The sequence below is a fragment of the Microcaecilia unicolor genome, chromosome 8, assembly GCF_901765095.1.
Source record: "Microcaecilia unicolor chromosome 8, aMicUni1.1, whole genome shotgun sequence".
In the NCBI taxonomy this organism is placed as follows: Eukaryota; Metazoa; Chordata; class Amphibia; order Gymnophiona; family Siphonopidae; genus Microcaecilia; species Microcaecilia unicolor.
In genome coordinates, this window is record NC_044038.1 from 158,752,168 (window position 1) to 158,773,324 (window position 21,157).

At 48.4% G+C, this 21,157-nt stretch overlaps 1 protein-coding gene across 1 annotated transcript in view; it reads left to right on the forward strand.

Moving 5' to 3' along the window:
- Positions 1-21,157, forward strand: part of GALNT10 (polypeptide N-acetylgalactosaminyltransferase 10) — a 293,160-nt gene that overhangs the window by 86,900 nt on the left and 185,103 nt on the right. Inside the window, exons 2-3 of the mRNA XM_030211003.1 lie at positions 13,433-13,532; positions 14,750-14,888. Of these exons, the coding sequence (XP_030066863.1) occupies positions 13,433-13,532; positions 14,750-14,888 (239 nt within the window). The remainder of the gene's footprint in view (positions 1-13,432; positions 13,533-14,749; positions 14,889-21,157) is intronic.

A 21,157-nucleotide genomic window follows, 5' to 3' on the forward strand; every position in this document is an offset into this window, starting at 1 on the left:
TTCAAGTCAACCAGAATGAGAAGGTTGGAAAACTCTGATGTGGCATCGGCCAGTGACTGGAGAAGAGTGTCCCATCCTTCTTTAGGAATGGAGTGGGGACTGTTGCAGATGAGGAGCATTAGTTTTAGGGGAGAAAAAAATATTTACAGCTAATAGATCAGAATATGAAAAGGTACTAAGGGATCTGGGACAGGGAAAAAGAGGAGATAAAGCATAGGGCAACCCCACCTCCCTTCCTGGTGGACCTGGCAGTGTGAAGAGCGGAAAAACCAGAGGGAAGCATTGGTAAAGGTAAGCCTCCTCGCCATCACAAAACCATATCTCAGTGAGGCAGAAGAGAAGCTGAGAGTCAGAAAGAAGATCATGTAGGAGAGTAGACCGACGTGAGTTGCAGTTGAGAAGTCCTAATAATAGAGGTGTAGGTCTATTAAGAGAGTGGAGGGGGCAGAAGTAGACTGACAGTAAGTCAGTGACAAGAGGAGGATTCCTGGGGTAATTGAGGAGGCTGCCATCCAAAGACAACTGGGATCTGGTTGCCATAAGAGGGGATAAGAAGTGCATGTTGGAGCCATCCAAAGGACTGAGGGAAGCAGGTAAAAGGAAAGGTAAAGATATTGCCCCCAGAGTTTGCCGCAAGGAACACAACCTGCTCCTTGTGTGCACCCCTTCACTGCCCGCCCAACACCACAGGCAGTTAAAAAAAAGGGGGGGGGGATCTTCTGGTGGAAAAATCTTATGTAGGTAATGATGTGACACTGGTGCGGGAGACAGGATGAGATGACACCAGCAGGGAACAGCAAGAGTCAGTGAAAAAACAAACAATTCTAAGCACCGACACTCAAGCAAGCACAGAAATATAGCAGATGTATGCCGTAGGCAGTTTTTTAATACAGGGGTCTTCTGGCAGGTAACTCTTACATAGGTAATCACATGACACAGGTGCAGGAGGCAGGATGCGATGACACCAGCAGGGAACAGCAAGAGGAGGTACGTGAGAAGATATATATTAGGAAGGAAAACAGTCTCAGAACTTATATCAAGCACTCATTAATTCTTGTGCTTATCAAATCCAGTCATAAGCTAAAAAAATCCCTCCCTTTTCAGACAGTGAGAAAAAAACCTCTTATTAAGAAAACATTTAATTAAACTTATCTGAAAAATATCAGTCCATTTCCACAAGCATTTTTCAGATAAATTTAATTAATGTTTTTTTTGTAATAAGTTCTTCTTTCTCAGGGTCTCAAAAGAGAAGATATTTTAGCCTATGACTAGATTTGATAAGCACAAGAATTAATGAATGTTTGATATAGGTTCTGAGGCTTTTTTTCTTCCTAAATATACCTTGTCATATAAATGTATTTGAATAAAGATACATGAAGATAGGCAATTAGAATTAACTCATGGGTGACACAGTATTAACAGAATATTGTTTCTCCGAGGACAAGCAGGCTGCTTGTTCTCACTGATGGGTGACGTCCACGGCAGCCCCTCCAATCGGAAACTTCTCTAGCAAAGTCCTTTGCTAGTCCTCGCGCGCCCGTGCGCACCGCGCATGCGCGGCCGTCTTCCCGCCCGAAACCGGCTCGAGCCGGCCAGTCTTCTTTTGTCCGCACTCGGTACGGTCGTGTTTCGCCGTGTCGAGCCCCGGAAAGTCGACCTCGCGCGTCCAAATTTATTTTTGACGTGTTTTTTCTTCGGAAAAAGTCTTTAAAGTGTCGGGAAGTGCTTCGGAAACCCCCCCCCCCCGGGTTTCAGACCACCCCTTCCCGTACTTCCAGCTTTTTGCCCCCGATAAGTTTTCTTTCGTCGTCGGGGTAGGCCTCTTTTCGGCCTCGGTCGAGATTTTCTCCCTTCTAAATTTTTTGGTGCTCTTTTTCCGTCATTTCAGATTTTGATTTCGCCGGCGTGATTTTTCCGCCCATGACATCGAAGCCTTCCAGCAGCTTCAAGAAGTGCACCCAGTGCGCCCGGGTAATCTCGCTCACTGATAGACACTCGTCGTGTCTTCAGTGTCTGGGGGCCGAGCACCGCCCTCAGAACTGTAGTCTGTGTTCCCTGCTTCAAAGGCGGACTCAGGTAGCGAGATTAGCCCAGTGGAACGTGTTGTTCTCGGGCTCTTCGTCGGCATCGGCACCGGGATCTTCGAGTGCATCGACGTCGTCAGCGTCCAGACCATCTTCCTTGGCCGCCACTGTATCGAGTGCATCGAGGCATCGGGCCTCTGCATCGGCGCCAAGGTATCGGACGACTGCATCGACGTCGGTGGTACCGGGACCTCGTCTGCTGATGTCGTCGGACGGTGGTGCATCGTCAGGAGTGCAGGTGAGGGCTGTCCATTCCCCTGCTGGTGGCGGTGAGCCTTCGGGTGGGTCTCCTCCTACCCTGAGGGCTCCTGCGGTACAGCCCCTCCGAGACCGACCTCCTTCGGCCTCGGCCCCGAGGAAGCGACGGCTGGATTCTACGTCCTCCTCGTCGGTGCCGGGGAGCTCCGGTGACATGCTTCGGAAGAAGTCGAAGAAGCATCGACACCGGTCGCCTCCCCGCGTCGGCACCGAGAGCTCTGGGTCGCCGAGGGAGTCGGCACCCAGCAGGCATCGGCACCGAGAGGACCGCTCACCCTCTGTTCAGGAGGTGTCGATGCGCTCCACTCTGGACAGCCCGGACCAGCCTCCTCGCCCGGAACAGGTTCTGACGTCGACGCCTGCATCGACCTCTTTGCCTTTCTCTGCAGCCGCTCTGAACGAGAGCCTCCGGGCCGTTCTCCCAGAGATTCTGGGAGAGCTGTTGCGCCCTTCCCCTCCGGTACCGGCGGTGCTTGCGCCTCCGGTACCGTCGAGCGTGGCGCCGGCTGGCCCATCGCCCGGGGTGAGGTCCCCGACGTCGGTACCGCGTGCGGTGCCGACTGCGGCCACCTCCCAGGAGGGCTCCCCAACTACGTCGGCGGAGGGAGCTTCGCCGATGCGGGCGAGGGAGTCTACCTCTCGACGCCCCCATCGTGGACGTGGCTCCACGGAGTCGAGCCGGGCGAGGTTGCAGACACAGGTTCGTGAACTTGTGTCTGACACCGAGGGTGAGGCCTCGTGGGAGGAAGAGGAAGACCCCAGATATTTCTCGGACGAGGAGTCTGAGGGTCTTCCTTCTGATCCTACTCCCTCTCCTGAAAGGCAGCTTTCTCCTCCTGAGAGTCTGTCTTTCGCTTCCTTTGTCCGGGAGATGTCTACGGCCATCCCCTTCCCGGTGGTTGTGGAGGACGAGCTCCTGGACTATCCTTCTCCACCTAAGGAAGCGTCCACTGTTCCCTTGCACCATGTCCTAAAAAAGACATTGCTTGCGAACTGGACCAAGCCACTAAGTAATCCCCACATTCCCAAGAAGATCGAGTCCCAGTACCGGATCCATGGGGACCCAGAGCTGATGCGCACCCAGTTGCCTCATGACTCTGGAGTTGTGGATTTGGCCCTAAAGAAGGCTAAGAGTTCTAGGGAGCATGCTTCGGTGCCCCCGGGCAAAGACCCTAGAACCTTAGACTCCTTTGGGAGGAAGGCCTACCATTCTTCTATGCTCGTGGCCAAAATTCAGTCGTACCAGCTCTACACGAGCATACATATGCGGAACAATGTGCGGCAGTTGGCGGGCTTGGTTGATGCTCTTCCCCCTGAGCAGGCCAAGCCTTTTCAGGAGGTGGTCAGGCAGCTGAAGGCGTGCAGAAAATTCCTGGCCAGAGGGATGTATGACACCTTTGATGTTGCGTCCAGGGCCGCTGCTCAAGGTGTGGTGATGCGCAGGCTCTCATGGCTGCGTGCCGCCGACCTGGAGAATAGACTCCAGCAGCGGATTGCGGACTCGCCTTGCCGTGCGGATAACATTTTTGGAGAGAAGGTCGAACAGGTGGTAGAGCATCTCCACCAGCGGGACACCGCATTCGACAAGTTCTCCCGCCGGCAGCCTTCAGCATCTACCTCTACAGGTAGAAGATTTTTTGGGGGAAGGAAGACTGTTCCCTATGCTTCTGGTAAGCGTAGGTACAATCCTCCTTCTCGACAGCCTGCGGCCCAGGCTAAGCCCCAGCGCGCTCGCTCTCGTCAGCAGCGTGCGCCTCAGCAAGGCCCCGCGGCTCCCCAGCAAAAGCAAGGGGCGAGCTTTTGACTGGCTCCAGCAGAGCATAGCCGACATCCAAGTGTCAGTGCCGGGCGACCTGCCAGTCGGGGGGAGGTTGAAAGCTTTTCACCAAAGGTGGCCTCTCATAACCTCCGACCAGTGGGTTCTTCAAATAGTCCGGCAAGGATACACCCTCAATTTGGCCTCAAAACCTCCAAATTGTCCACCGGGAGCTCAGTCTTACAGCTTCCAGCACAGGCAGCTACTTGCAGAGGAACTCTCCGCCCTTCTCAGCGCCAATGCAGTCGAGCCCGTGCCATCCGGGCAAGAAGGGCTGGGATTCTATTCCAGGTACTTCCTTGTGGAAAAGAAAACAGGGGGGATGCGTCCCATCCTAGACCTAAGGGCCCTGAACAAATATCTCGTAAAAGAAAAGTTCAGGATGCTTTCCCTGGGCACCCTTCTCCCCATGATTCAGCAAAACGATTGGCTATGCTCTCTGGACTTGAAGGATGCCTACACACACATCCCGATACTGCCAGCTCACAGACAGTATCTGCGATTTCAGTTGGGCACACGCCACTTCCAGTACTGTGTGCTACCCTTTGGGCTCGCCTCTGCGCCCAGGGTGTTCACAAAGTGCCTAGCTGTGGTAGCAGCGGCACTTCGCAGGCTGGGGGTGCACGTGTTCCCATATCTCGACGATTGGCTGGTGAAGAACACATCCGAGGCAGGAGCCCTGCAGTCCATGCAGATGACTATTCGCCTCCTGGAGCTACTGGGGTTTGTGATAAATTATCCAAAGTCCCATCTTCTCCCAGTGCAGAAACTCGAATTCATAGGAGCTCTGCTGGATTCTCGGACGGCTCGCGCCTATCTCCCAGAGACGAGGGCCAACAACTTGTTGTCCCTCGTCTCGCGGGTGCGAGCGTCCCAGCAGATCACAGCTCGGCAGATGTTGAGATTGCTGGGCCACATGGCCTCCACAGTTCATGTGACTCCCATGACCCGTCTTCACATGAGATCTGCTCAATGGACCCTAGCCTCCCAGTGGTATCAGGCTGCTGGGGGTCTAGAAGACGTGATCCACCTGTCCACGAGTTTTCTCGAATCCCTGTATTGGTGGACAATCTGGTCCAATTTGACTCTGGGACGTCCTTTCCAAATTCCTCAGCCACAAAAAGTGCTGACAACGGATGCGTCTCTCCTGGGATGGGGAGCTCATGTCGATGGGCTTCACACCCAAGGAAGCTGGTCCCTCCAGGAACGCGGTCTACAGATCAATCTCCTGGAGTTGCGAGCGATTTGGAACGCTCTGAAGGCTTTCAGAGATCGGCTGTCCCATCAAATTATCCAAATTCAGACAGACAACCAGGTTGCCATGTACTATGTCAACAAGCAGGGGGACACCGGATCTCGCCCCCTGTGTCAGGAAGCCGTCAGCATGTGGCTCTGGGCTCGCCGTCTCGGCATGGTGCTCCAAGCCACATATCTGGCAGGCGTAAACAACAGTCTGGCCGACAGACTGAGCCGGATTATGCAACCTCACGAGTGGTCGCTCAACTCCAGGTGGTGCGCCAGATCTTCCAAGCGTGGGGCACCCCCTTGGTGGATCTCTTCGCATCTCGAGTGAACCACAAAGTCCCTCAGTTCTGTTCCAGGCTTCAGGCCCCCGGCAGACTGGCATCGGATGCCTTCCTCCTGGATTGGGGGGAGGGCCTGCTGTATGCTTATCCTCCCATTCCTCTGGTGGGGAAGACTTTGTTGAAACTCAAACAAGACCGAGGCACCATGATTCTGATTGCTCCTTTTTGGCCGCGTCAGATCTGGTTCCCTCTTCTTCTGGAGTTATCCTCCGAAGAACCGTGGAGATTGGAGTGTTTTCCGACCCTCATCACGCAGGACGAAGGGGCTCTTCTGCATCCCAGCCTCCAGTCCCTGGCTCTCACGGCCTGGATGTTGAGAGCGTAGACTTTGCCTCTTTGGGTCTGTCAGAGGGTGTCTCCCGCGTCTTGCTTGCTTCCAGGAAAGATTCCACTAAGAGGAGTTACTTCTTTCTGTGGAGGAGGTTTGCCGTCTGGTGTGACAGCAAGGCCCTAGCTCCTCGCTCTTGTCCTACACAGACCCTGCTTGAATACCTTCTGCACTTGTCTGAGTCTTGTCTCAAGACCAACTCTGTAAGAGTTCACCTTAGCGCAATCAGTGCATACCATTACCATGTGGAAGGTAAGCCGATCTCAGGACAGCCTTTAGTTGTTCGCTTCATGAGAGGTTTGCTTTTGTCAAAGCCCCCTGTCAAGCCTCCTACAGTGTCATGGGATCTCAATGTCGTTCTCACCCAGCTGATGAAACCTCCTTTTGAGCCACTGAATTCCTGCCATCTGAAGTACTTGACCTGGAAGGTCATTTTCTTGGTGGCAGTTACTTCAGCTCGTAGAGTCAGTGAGCTTCAGGCCCTGGTAGCCCAGGCCCCTTACACCAAATTTCATCATAACAGAGTAGTCCTCCGCACTCACCCTAAGTTCTTCCCGAAGGTCGTGTCGGAGTTCCATCTGAACCAGTCAATTGTCTTGCCAACATTCTTTCCCCGTCCTCATTCCTGCCCTGCTGAACGTCAGCTGCACACATTGGACTGCAAGAGAGCATTGGCCTTCTACCTGGAGCGGACACAGCCCCACAGACAGTCCGCCCAATTGTTTGTTTCTTTTGATCCCAATAGGAGTGGAGTGGCTGTGGGGAAATGCACCATATCCAATTGGCTAGCAGATTGCATTTCCTTCACTTACGCCCAGGCGGGGCTGGCTCTTGAGGGTCATGTCACGGCTCATAATGTTAGAGCCATGGCTGCGTCGGTAGCCCACTTGAAGTCAGCCTCCATTGAAGAAATTTGCAAAGCTGCGACGTGGTCATCTGTCCACACATTCACATCTCATTACTGCCTGCAGCAGGATACCCGACGCGACAGTCGGTTCGGGCAGTCAGTTCTTCAGAACCTGTTTGGGCTTTAGGATCCAACTCCACCCCCCGAGGGCCCTGTTTGTTCTGTTCCAGGCTGCACTCTCAGTTAGTTGGTAAATTTTTTAGGTCAATCTCAGTTATGTCCTCGCCATTGCGAGGCCCAATTGACCATGGTTGTTGTTTTGAGTGAGCCTGGGGGCTAGGGATACCCCATCAGTGAGAACAAGCAGCCTGCTTGTCCTCGGAGAAAGCGAATGCTACATACCTGTAGAAGGTATTCTCCGAGGACAGCAGGCTGATTGTTCTCACAAACCCGCCCGCCTCCCCGTTGGAGTTGTGTCTTCCCTTGAAGTGTATTGTCTTGCTACATACTGGACTGGCCGGCTCGAGCCGGTTTCGGGCGGGAAGACGGCTGCGCATGCGCGGTGCGCGCGGGCGCGCGAGGACTAGCAAAGGACTTTGCTAGAGAAGTTTCCGATTGGAGGGGCTGCCGTGGACATCACCCATCAGTGAGAACAATCAGCCTGCTGTCCTCGGAGAATACCTTCTACAGGTATGTAGCATTCGCTTTAGCCATCATTTTAAGCATTGTTCTGGTTTTCCATTTATGAAAATCTGTTTTGATGGTCTTATTTAGTGTTCAATATACCACCCAATCAGAGGAATTTCTAAGCAGTTTACAATACAAAACAAAGTTGGAGGGGGGGGGGGGGGAAATAAAGAAAATGAAATTTTATTTCAGATAGGAAAGTGGGAGTTCGATAGATGTTTGTGCAGGTAGCTTGGCAGACTCTCGATCAGTTGAGAACTGTGGAAACACATGTACTGGTTTATTACTCTCTGCTAATTATAGGAGGGGCTGAAGCATGTGGCAACGTATTAATATGAAAACAGATTTTACATAGTACATGGAAGGAGAAATTTACACATCCCATGTGAAGAATTCCCATAGTATTTTACAAGAGGCTTTGCCAAACATAGATCCTTTTGTAAAATAGTAGCAGTACTGCCCATTATGTCCTGAAGATGCAGCAATTTTAAAAAGAATTGAAAATAAATAAACCAGAGTACAAATTGTTACTCAATCACCACGCTCTCTTGAGAATCCCGAATAAAACTCAGCAGTGCAACTCTAAGCCTTAAGACTTTTGTGCTTCAAAAATCGTGTACTTGGTTCATTATCGGTCTAATTGTCTTTTCAATGGCATCTATCTTTATCCATCTAATCTGATTTAGTCAAGTTTGGTAACATCGCTGGTTGGCAAGTGAAGGAGCTGAGTCATGATGTTTTGTCAAGTTTTTTGACTTAGATGGATAAAAATAGATATAATTGAAAAGACAATTAGACCGATGACAAACCAAGTGCATGATTTTTCAAGCACAAAAGTCTTAAGGCTTCAAGTTGCAATTTTAAGGTCTATTCAGAATTCTCAAGAGAGCATGGTGATTGAATAACAGTTTGGACTCTGGTTTTTTTATTTTCAATTTTATGACTGGTACTGGAGTTGGGAGTCACATATTGCCATATTGTGATGCAGTGATCCAGGAGAATAGTGTCTTCCTTGAGATCTGTGACCCTCTCTTGCAATTTCAGTCCCAGCATCTTAAATCTGCTTCTTGGAACTCTTAGGGGAGCATCAATTGGAAAGGAATAGTATATGGACAGAGTGAAGGTTCTGGTACTGTGTGAACCTAAGATTGTGGATGCAGCTTTGGAAGGCTCCACACAGCTAACAGACTTTTTGAATAGATTAACAGGTAGTTTTTGCTTTAGACCAAAAACTTAACTCTGTTAATGCAAATCTTATCACAGTCAGTAGCTAGATTCACTGGCAGGGTCTCAAAGCTAGAACAAAGGATGGGTGGCACAGTGGGTTCTGTTCAGAAGAATCGGGGAGAATTGTCGCAGCTCTGCAGCCTGAAATACACCTATGAGGAGAAGATCAACGATCTGGAAAACAGGTCACAGCAAAATAACATTAGATTCCTAGGTTTTCCGGAGGCAGTAATGGAACCTTACTTAGCAAAGTGGCTCACAGATGAGGATTCTGCACAGTGAAAGTTGGACAAGAGGACATCTGTCAACATTCTGCCTACCTATTAGCGGGACAGGAGCAAGCCACATTATGGCGCTAAAAGACAAGAATGGAAAGCTATTCAAAGAGGGAAAATTGAAAAAGCATTTTAAACTTTTTACATGAATTTCTACAGCTCAGAAACTCAGTGCACTGATGTACAATTAGATGCATATTTATCTGGAATCCCATTACGTCTGTTGTATGAGGAGGCTGTTAAATCATTGAATGCCCCCAATTCTGGGCTGGAGATTCAAAAACATATCCCAGTTGAAGTTACATAAGTCACCAGGATCAGATGGCTATAGTGGGAATTATTTTTAACTTTGGAAATCCCACTTAATAGGCCCTCTTGAGGCATACTATTTGCAGGCAATTTCAGTTTTGCTCTTTTTAGCTATACAAAATCAAGCCCTTATTACAGTGCTTCCAAAACCAGGGAAAGACCCTATGTACCACAAATCGTATTGTCCTATATCTTCGCTGAATGTAGATCTTAAAATCTTAGCAAAAGTCATGATGGATAGACTAGTGAAATCTATGCCATCCTTAATAGGCTCTGAGCAGGTGGGGTTATCCAGGGTAGACAAGCAGTGGTGAACATTAGAAAACTAATTCTGGCGATCATACACGGCACCCAGACTAGCGATTAGCATTGATTCCAATCCGAAATTGCTTTTGATAGAGTGGAATGGTCCTATTTGTTCAGATTTCTGAATTGTTTTGGGATTCATGGAGGCATATTTTCAAAGCACTTATCCTTCCAAAGTTCTTGATTAATGGACAACCATCGGACAGTTTTGCCCTAAATAGGGGAACCAGATAGGGATGTGCTCTCTCCCTTTTGATGTACACCTTATTTTTGGAACCCCTTTTATTAACCTTAAAACATAATCCGAATATACAGGTATACAGGCGGGGAGGGAATATGTCAAATACTGTAAATACTTGCGTGTTCCCACTACATGACGGTATTATGATGACTGTAATAAACTCCAAACTGGTGGTTTCTCATGTTATAATACAAACTTTTCAAGCATTCAGGAGGATTTAAGGTTTAAAACTTAATGTAACAAAGTCTGAAGCTCTGCCCCTTAACTTTCGAGTTGAACAATACTGGGAAAGATGTTCATTAAAAGCGGTAGGAGATGAAGTAAGATGCTTGGTGGCTAATATTCCTGCAAACCTGGACACTGTCTGTGAAATGAATATTAGACTTCTGCTCAAAGCTATCTTGAACACATTGGGCATATGGGAAAAGTTGCCCCTCATGCTCTCGGGGAGAATATTGGTTTATAATATGCTGATAGTCCCACAGTGGCTTTACTTATTCCAGACCTTACCTATTTCCTTTAAGTATAACGATAGGCAGCATGTTTACAGAGCACTGCGGTCATTTCTCTGGAGGGGAGAAAAAGCTAAGATTGCTATTGGGGGTTTACTTTTGCCTCATATCAAGGGAGGTTGGGATCTGTTGGATTTGGTTCGATACAGTTTGGCACGTGGAATGTGACATATTAGAGATTGGGTGCTCAAGACGGACATATTTACCCTCACACAGCTGGAATTTACTTTGCTGTTTCCCTGTGTCAGCCTTATATCTCTTGCATGCACCTGCTGAGTTATTAGAATCCATAAAAAGCATGTGGTGAGAGAATACATGAGATGGGTCTGGAAGCAGCCCCACAAACGATTTTTGGGGGATCCAGAGCATTCACCCCAGCTAATGATAGTGAGGAACTTAGATTTTCTGTCAGGTTCTATGCTTTGTACTTTCTTACTTGGGGGGAGGGGAGAATTGTTCTGAATGGGAGACTTTTTAGATACTCATTCCAAACCAGGCCTCCCACAACCTCAAGCCCACTGACTTTTATGCTTATGTCCAATTAGTGCATTATATCCGTAGTCTACCACAGTTCTCTTTAACGATGGATAGAGCACAAGCTTTGGATAAATGTCTGCAAATAAAAGATGAGCTATAGCTCCAGCTGAAGCATTTTTACTCATTTTTTGAAGTACTACTGGCTGACCTCCCATTCGCACAGGTGGCTGAGGCATGGGGGGCTGATCTTTTATGTGAAGTTGAACCGGAAATCATTTGAGATTGTGTTCTCCATCTCCCCCTGATCACTGTTAACAGAGTATTGAGAACTGGAATATAATCTGTTGCTGAGAGTATATATGCCTCCTTGGAGGTTTTATAGGCTCATTTAGCTGCAAGAGGTGAATGTCTCAAATGTAATGCTCCTAGGACAACACTAGCTCATATGTTTTGGAGCTGCTGTTTCATTTAGAGGGGCATAATCGAACGCGAACGCCCATGTGTAAAAACGTCCATCTCTGGAGACGGCTCCGTGAAGAGGCGGAGCGAACCGTAAAATCGAAACGAGATGGCCGTCCATCTTCGGTTTTGATTATACGGTTCGGCCCGCTGAAATCCCATCATTTGTGTCGACTCTAGAGATAGACGACACAAATGGTGAGATCGCTGGACCTAGAGATGGCCGTCCGCGGTTTTCAGCGATAATCGAAACCGCTGCCGGCCATCTCAAAAACGGACCTAATCCAAGCCATTTGGTCGTGGGAAGGGCCAGCATTCGTAGTGCACTGGTCCCCCTGAGATGCCTCTGTGCCAGCCTGAAATATCATACCTAGCTCCATGACAGCAGTATGCAGGTCCCCGGAGCAATTTTAGTTTAGTTGGTGCTGTGTGGGACCCATGCAGAGAGCAAAAATCGGAAGAAAAAAAAACATGCAAGTGCAGTCAGGGACGTCCAAAAAAAAAACATGCAAGTGCAGTCATGGACGTCCAAATTAAAACAATAGTAATAGGGGAGAAGGATCATGCACCTAGTCCATCACAGTGGCATGATTTAATGTAAGTCTGCCTCTTTTTGAAAGAAGGTGTGTGTGGGGGGGGGGGGGGGGGTCTCAGGATTCTTCTAGGTCATCTCTATTCCAAGCAATTTGGGAACCATATTGGAGTGCTCTTACCTATAGGCAGCGTAGTCTGATTTTTAAATAGCTGAATGATGGCTGCACTACTGGTTGGAGAGGTAAATGGGAGGGTACAGGGAGGTATAACGGGCAGATTTGAAAAGGTTTACTATAGGTTTATTGAAAAAAAAAATGTTTGTTTTTTGAGTTTTATTTTCCACACTAGCCCCTCTTTTGTGGCTTCTGTTTACCTAGGATTGGAGGCATATATATATATCCAGTATGATGGGGGGGAGTGAGGGTGGTGGTACAGATTACACTGGCCCCAGCCTCTTTACTCCCTCTTCCCCTTCTTCTGTTGTGCTACAAGATAGGCCTATTTTCCTAAAAAGGGGGGGGGGGGGTACATTTAACTTACTAAGTACTGCATTTGTGTATATTGTTCTGTCTAGGGTCTGTACACTATCAGGCTTATTTTCGAAAGAGAAGGGCGCCCATCTTTTGACGCAAATCGTGAGATGGGCGTCCTTCTCTCAGGGTCGCCCAAATCAGCATAATCGAAAGCTGATTTTGGGCATCCCCAACTGCTTCCCGTTGCAGGGATGACCAAAGTTCCCGGGGGCGTGTAGGAGGCGTAGCGAAGGCGGGACTGGGGCATGCCTAACAAATGGGCGTCCTCAAGCGATAATGGAAAAAAGAAGGGCGTCCCTGACGAACGCTTGGCCTCCCAAAGTGCTTTGAAAATATGCCTCACTATGTACTAGATTTATGTATTAGGCTATTTGGAGCCATTTAATGATTGATTTGTTGCTTTTGGGTTGTACCATTAGTCTCCCATCAAAAATTGACTCCTAGGTCTTGTAATTAAAAGGTGTTGTGCTTTCAATAGATTTCCTCACTATATGTGTATACGTTTTTGAGCCATGCTTCACTCAACCAAAAGCTACTCCACATGTCTGATTAAGTAGGTGATGATTATAGAAATGAATATGTTTGAAAAATAACAATTGTAGGTCAAGGCAAGTTACATTTGGGTAAAGTTGATATTTCTCTGTCCCTGGAGAGCTCACATTCTGTAACTAAGGCAATGGAGGGTTAAGTGACTTTCCCAAGGTCACAAGGAGCTGCAGTAGGATTTGAACCATGCTTACCTGGTTCTCAACCTGCCATTATAACTGTCAGGCTACTTTGTTGCATGATCTATAGGGACGTCACTAGTTGTTTTCTTATCTCAAGGATCATTTCTTGAATTGGTGGAGAGAAAAGTGCATGTGTTGCTGCTATAAAAAAATGTTTTGAATGTTACAGAATGAAATTTCATGCAAAACTATATTTTACATGCCTCTTTCCTTGTTTTCTGTAAGGATCTACGTTTACATCAGAAGGATTACTTCAACGGAAATGGACCAAGGAAAAAAGACTGGCATAATTATGAATCAATAAAGAAAGACTTGGAGAGGACAGGTATGTATGAAACTTGTGTAGCAGTGTTGTTTCACAATCGCTGGGAACCGTGGGCCTTTATTCAAAAATAAAAGGCTTAAACACTATGTTCTGGGAATTTCTAGCTTCAAGCCAAGTAACTGTGTTGTCCATCCTTTACATAAATATACTGTATTTTCTAATTAAATATCAGTATAATTTCAAAAATGCAGATATTGTCATAGTTTGCATAAAAAGCATTGATAGCAAGGGAGATGTCAGGAAGGTTGAAAAGTTTCAAGTTGTTTGGAAACTCTTGTTGATCTTTTCAACTCTTGGAGGTAGACATTGGCAAGAACATCAAAAATTACATCAGACACATTGTATTTGGAAATGATACACAGATTATATCGCACAGACATTGTGCATCTCCAGTACCATTAAAGAAATTTGTCAGTATGATCTTTGGATATGTGGTGATATTATGTTGTTATTGTGTATGTTCTTGTTGCTATCTGCTGAGGACTGTAGATTGTGCAGAGTATAACATTTTTGAGTGTTTGTAATACTGCACAAACTGATTTATTGGTGAAAGTGACATAAATTGTATAAATTGCATTGTACACAAATATGGAGCTGCAGCACTGAGCATTTAAAGAATATGTAAAATAAAAGTAAGAGTTTTAATTAATGCAGAGGAAGTATATTTTTAAAACATTAAGATGAAATTTGGTGTTGCACAACGTTTTCAAGTTTAATATACCAAATTTTAAATCTATTTTACCAATTTTGTTGACCAGATATTGGATCTTATGTATGGCTTTTATCCATAAATAAGGGGATAACCTTGGATTTAGGTGCAGAATTTTTTTTTTTAATGATAGAACTATATCCAGGTAAGGGTACACATGTGCATGTATGCCCGTAAGTTTTACTCAAATGAATGGAGGTGTTCCCAGAGGTAAAGCAGAGAAGGAATTAGTGCTTACGTGCAGATTTCATTAAAAATACATGTAAGATGGGCCAGTGGTAGGTACATCAATACTTTCTTTTAAAATGTGCGCAATTTATATGCTTGCTTGCTGTTATGTGGCCTGTTATTAGCCTCTTTGTGTATGAGGAGAAAGAGACAGATGGTAAAGCGAAGGAATACATGCATGTCCATATGCTTATTTTAGTTTTCTGCTCATCACTAATTCAATTCTGTGAATATATAGTTTACATTGACCAGTGAAAATGGTCTCTCTGCTTTTCTATAGGAAATGGTGAACATGGAAAACCATTTCCACTGGGTGATGCTGAACAAAGTGACCAGGCATATAGGGAAAATGGCTTCAATATCTATGTGAGCGATCAAATTTCTCTTAATCGTTCAATTCCTGATATCAGGCATTCTAAGTGAGTATATTTTTTGTGTGTCCATGTCAATGTAGAGGGAGAAGGGCATACATTATGATCGGAGAATGCAAATCTAGTAAAGAAAAACCTGGGGGAGGGGGGTGTCTCTAAAAAAATATGCAATGTCACTTTTACATCTCTCTTCCCCTCTCTGCAATGTTCATATTTAGCATGCTAAAATGTTTACCTCTTAAAGCAGAACTTTAGAGTACTACCATTACAAGCATATCCTTCACTTTCCTCTATCATTCTTTCTTTCTTAGCATTGCTTTTGCACATAATTCATCAGTTTCAATTGCTTTCTGTTTTTTTTAAAGTTTGAGATCAGGAAAAAAAACACCCTCAAAGTGATTAGTATCTAAGGATCTCAAGATGGCAAAATAGTATGACAAGGCAGTGGCCAAGGCCAGAAAGCAGCAGCATACCAATCCAGATTCACACCCTGTGCAACGTTCCCCCACCACATCAGTGCCCTGCACATAACATTGCATTGCAGCCAAGAAGAGGAAACAATGAATGGAAACAATTTTGGTGCCCTTGCCTACCTTCTGCCTTGTGTGACCACAATACTCGCACAACCCTCGTGACATCCCTGGCCAGAAGGATGTTTAGCTGCATTCAGAGGGGTATAACCAGCATTAAAAAGGAACTGATAATGCCACTGTGCAAGTCATTGGTGAGACTGCATTTTGAGTACTTTGTTCAGTTTTGGAGAATGTATCTTGCCAAGGAGATAGACTCAAAGCTGGTCAGAGGAAAATAACCAAAATGGCATATGGTCTGTTCCAGAAAACATGTGAGAAGACTTGTTCCTTGTCATCAAGCAGATGAAGCCATTATGTATGGTTGTGTCCATCAACCAACAGGGGGAGATAGAGAGCACTCAATTTTTCACAGTGCCTCATGGCCAGCTAGCTCCACTGCCTCTTCAGTATTCTCTATCTCTTCAAGCAGGGTGGCTGCAGCTTCTTCGAGCACCATCAAAATCTGCCTGGGGGTGGCTCCTGGCTTGCCAGTTGTTAGCCGGGGTGTTAGAGGCTATAGCAGCTTCACTTTGAAGGCACATAGGTCAGCCCTTTCCCTGCCTTACCCATGCCCCTGTAGATGTGGACATATTAGCTTGCTTTTCCCTGTCCTTTCCCACTCAGTGGATGCAGGCACATTGGTTCGCCTTTCCCTGCCTTTCCCACTTATCTGAGCCTCCGGAGTGTTTTTATTTACCTCTTTTTGCCTCTGCTTTCCTCACAGTGTTAAAATAAATAAATAATTAAAGTTGCGTCGCGCTTTAGTGCAGCGATCTTGGAAAAGAGGTTTTTTTCTTGAGATTCTTCTGCAGGACCGGAGCTGTGATACTCGGTCTAGTGAGGTAAAAGTGTTTTCTGACTCCTCTGGAGTGGGCCCGCGATCGGGATGTTTTTGGCGTGAACCGCCATTTTTAAATTTTACTGCCGTTTTTGGCGATGGCTGCGGAGACTGTAAAGCGCTGTTCTAAATGTGGCAAGCGCAAATCAGCAGCGGGGCTCTATAATTCGTGCTGTACAGACGGTAGAGCCGGCTCCAGCATGGCGAGCGGCGATCTTTTGCGCTCTGAGCTGGCAGACGCCATTTTGGATTTTCCACATAGCGCGGCCTCCGTTGCGACAGAGAGCCCTGAATCCGGGGGGGGGGGGGGGGGAGGTCCTATGAGTGAGGCTAATATTAAAGCTGAAAGCCCTGGGCAGGATCCGGGCCGGTCAGGGAGCGGTTTTCTCCCCTGACTGTGTTTTAATGCTGCATAGGGCGTACATGCTTAAAAGAGCTCTTCCACAGGGTTCTTCGGACCCTCTGCCTGCCCCCCCCCCCCCCTCCCCCGGTGGATCCTGGCCTTTTGGAGTTGGCTTTGCCTGTTTCTTATCCTCCTGATAAACGCAGAAGGACTAATTCCCCTTCTGAGTGTGGCGCACCCCCCCCCCCTTTTCCCCCCCATGGTCGGGCTATGAGGATTCTGAGGGGTCTGGCAGAACTTCTTGGGCTGAGGAGCCAGAGTTGGGTGCAGAATTGCCACAGGAGCTTGATGATCCGTCTGCCGTGAGGATTTTCCACCGCGAGGAGCTGCCAGGACTTAGTTCAGATGCCTTACAAGCCCTCTTGATTGAAGATCCTGGGAGTAGCACAGCCTCCTCTGTTAATCCAAGGATGGCTAGTACCAGAAAGCCTGCTCGAGCCTTTCCTTTGCATGACTCCATCCAAGAGCTTATTTCGGCTCAATGGGCTGACCCCGAGGGACCTTTGAAGGTTGCCAGGGCTATGGGGCAATTATACCCTCTGAGGAACATTTGGCTCGCTTTGCAATGTCTAAAGTGGATGCCCTGGTCACAGCTGTGACAAAGAGAACTACCCTCCATGTTGAAGGAGGTGTTGCCCTGAAGGATATTCAAGACCGCAGGCTTGATTCAGCTGTGAAGCGGTCCTTTGATTTGGCAGGTCTCACTGTTCGGGCGTCTGCATGCAGTTGTTATGCTGCTAGAGCCTGCCTGGCTTGGTTACAGCAGGCAGTGGAATAGCCCGGTGATGGAACGGAGACCTTATCTGAAGTGGCTCCGCGGATAGAGTCGGCCTTGTCCTTTTTGGCTGACGCCCTTTATGATATGGTCAGAGCTTCGGCTAAACAAATGGCTGTAGCAGTGGCGGTTTGCTGCACTCTTTGGCTACGACATTGGGCGGCGGACATGGCCTCTAAGCAAAGGTTGGTGAAGTTGCCCTTTCAAGGCCTTCTCCTGTTTGGTGAGGAGCTGGAAAACATTGTTAGAGGCCTGGGGGATTCCAAACCTCAGTGCTTGCCCGCAGATAGGCCGAAGCCTTCCTCTAAGGGTCAGGCGGTCCGCTCCTCTTACTGACCTCGCTTCTGTGAAGCTAGAAGGTACCTCCCGGGGCGTGCTGCTGGGTTCACTTCGCGTGCCCGCTTTCAGCAGAGAAACTCCTTTCGCTCGGACAAACGTTCCGCAGCTGCCGGTTCAAGGCCTGGAGTTCAGGGGTGACCCTCTCAATGATGGTGCGCCGGCCCCCTCCTCGTTTCCTGTCATTGGAGGAAGACTTTCCCTCTTTTTCGAGGAGTGGGCCAAAATCTCCGCAGATCAGTGGGTCTTGGACCTGATCAGAGACGGATACCGAATAGAATTCGATGCCCTGGTGAGAGACGTGTTTGTGGAGTCCCGATGCGGTTCTGCCGCAGTCTGTGCCGGATAGGGGCTGTGACCCTGGTGCCTCCTGCCGAACAAGGTCTAGGCCGCTACTCCGTTGTGGTGCCATGAAAAGGCGGGTCTTTTCGCCCGATCCTGGACTTAAAAGAGCTAAACAAGTCCTTAAGAGTGCGGCATTTTCACATGGAAACCCTGCGCTCTGTCATTGCGGCGGTACAGCCAGGAGAGTTTCTCACGTCTCTGGACCTGAAAGAAGCTTACTTGCACATAACAATTTGGCCCCCGCACCAGAAGTTTCTGCGGTTTGCGGTGTTGGGAAAACATTTCCAGTTTCGGGCCTTGCCTTTTGGCCTCGCCACAGCTCCCCGAACCTTCTCCAAGGTAATGGTGGTAGTAGCTGCCTTTCTCAGGCGAGAGGGTATCCGTGTTCACCCGTACATAGACAACTGGCTCTTCAGAGCAGACTCAGAAAAAGAGAGTCATCTAGCTACAGCCAGAGTGGTTTCAGTCCTTCAGTCTCTGAGCTGGGTCATCAATATGGCCAAAAGTTACCTGACCCCCTCGCAATCTCTAGAATATTTGGGGGCCAGGTTCGACACAGCCTCGGGCTATGTGTTCCTTCCCGAGCAAAGGCGGTGCAAGCTTCAGAATCAGGTCCATCTGCTCCTGAGGATGCCCCGCCCGCGAGCTTGGAACATTGTCCAGCTGTTGGGATCGATGACAGCCACCTTGGAAGTGGTGCCATGGGCGAGAGCGCACCTGAGACCTCTACAGTATCTACTTCAACGATGGTCTCCAGTATCTCAGGATTATCAGTGCAGACTTTCTTGGCTCCCTGCGGCCCGCCTCAGTATGGAGTGGTGGCTCTCGGACAGCATGTTGCAGCGGGGAATGCCGCTGGCGCTCCCCGATTGGTGCCTAGTGGTGACAGCTGCCAGCCTGAAGGGCTGGGGTGCACATTGCCAGTGGAAGCATGCCCAGGGTCTATGGATGCCCGACGAGTCGGAGTGGTCTATCAACCGCCTGGAGTTGAAAGCGGTGTTTCTGGCTCTTCTGACCTTTCAAGTGACCCTGGAAGGATTGGCTGTCCGAGTGATGTCGGACAACACGACAGCAGTGGCCTACATAAATCGACAAGGTGGCACTCAGTGCAGAGCTATAGCCGCGCAGGCCGAACAAATTTGCCGCTGGGCCAAGCTGCATCTACAGTCCCTGTCAGCAGCTCACGTTGCGGGTCAGAACAACGTGCAAGCCGACTATCTAAGCAGGCATCAGATCGATCCAGCGCAGTGGGAACTAGCAGACGACGTATTCCTGCAGATATGTGCCAAATGGGGCAAGCCAGTGATGAATCTTATGGCGACCAGTTCGAATGCCAAAGTCCCGTGCTTCTTCAGCAGACGGAGGGATCCTCGCTCTGCCGGGTTGGATGCCTTGGCTCAACCCTGGCCCCTGGGCTTGCTGTATGTCTTCCCTTCGTGGCCCTTGATAGGGCGAGTACTCTCACGGATTCGGCTGCATCCAGGAGAAGTGGTTCTCATCGCCCCGGATTGGCCCAGGAGGCCCTTGGTATGCGGACCTCCGACAGATGCCGTTCGAGGCTCCCTTTCCGTTACCTCTGGTTCCGCACCTGTTGACACAGGGTCCGGTGGCCACGGAGGACGCCTGCTGCTTTGGTCTTATGGCATGGCGATTGAGAGGGCGCAATTGAGAGACAAAGGCTACTCAAATAAGGTAATTTCCACTCTCCTGCAGGCCCGTAAGCGCTCCACATCCATGGCTTATGCCAGGATTTGGCACCAGTTTGAAGCCTGGTGTGTTTCAAGAGCGCTTTCTCCGTTGCAAGCTCCTGTCTCGCCGATTCTGGTCTATTTGCAGGATGGTGTACACAAAGGCTTGGCCTATAATTCCCTGCGGGTGCAAGTGGTAGCATTGGCCTCCCTGCGTGGCAAGGTGGAAGGCGTCCTTAGCTGCTCATCCAGATGTGGCACGGTTTCTTAGAGGGGTGCTTCAGCTCTGTCCTCCCGTGCCGGCACCTTGTCCAGCTTGGAACCTGGGGTTAGTATTGAAGGCCCTTCAGGGGGGCTCCCTTTGAACCGCTTCGGCATGCTTCAGAGAAAGATTTGACACTGAAGGCCGTCTTGTTAGTGGCCATTACCTCGGCGAGATGGGTGTCAGAGCTCCAGGCGCTGTCCTGTAGAGACCCTTTTCTGCAATTCTCAGAGTCAGGGGTCACGGTTCGGACCGTGCCTTCCTTCATGCCTAAGGTGGTTTCAGCGTTTCACCTAAACCAGCCTGTTTTTCTTCCCTTCTTTGTTGAGGAGGAGTTTCCAGATTCATTTGGGCAGTTGCACCTTTTGGATGTGCGCAGGACTCTGTTGCAGTATCTGCGAATTACAAATGCTTTCAGGACCTCTGATTATCTTTTTGTGCTGTTTGCAGATCCTCGCAGAGGGTCTTCAGCGTCTAAAGCCACTATTGCCCGTTGGCTCAATGAAGCATATCTGCTGTCTGGCCAGGCTCCGCCTGAAGCCTTTAAGGCACATTCCACAAGAGCGATTTCCTCTTCCTGGGCGGAAACTGGAGCACTATCTCTTCATGAGATTTGCAGTGTTGCAACATGGGCTTCTAAGCTCTCTTTCGCCCGACATTACAGGCTGGATGTGACTGCCAGGAGGGATGCGCGTTTTGGAGCACAGGTGCTAGCGCGTGGTGTGGAGTGTTCCCACCCTATTTAGGGATTGCTTTGTTACATCCCACACGTATTGGCTTCATCTGCTTGATGACAAAGAAGGGAAAATTAGGTTCTTTCCATGATAATTTTCTTTCCTTTAGTCATAGCAGATGAAGCCATGAGCCCTTCCTGTATGATTGTCTGTATTGCAGTGATTCTGATTTTAGGTGCTGTTCTTGTTTCTTGAAGTTATATTCCTTCCTTGGGGAATCGGAAAACAGTCTTCAGGATTCTTGTTACAGTTATAGGAGGATGAGTTCATTCCCTCCAGTTCATGTTTTGGGAGGATGAGTTTATTCCCTCCAGGTGGATGCAAGTATTCCCTCCATTTATACAAAGTGGAGGACGAGTTTATT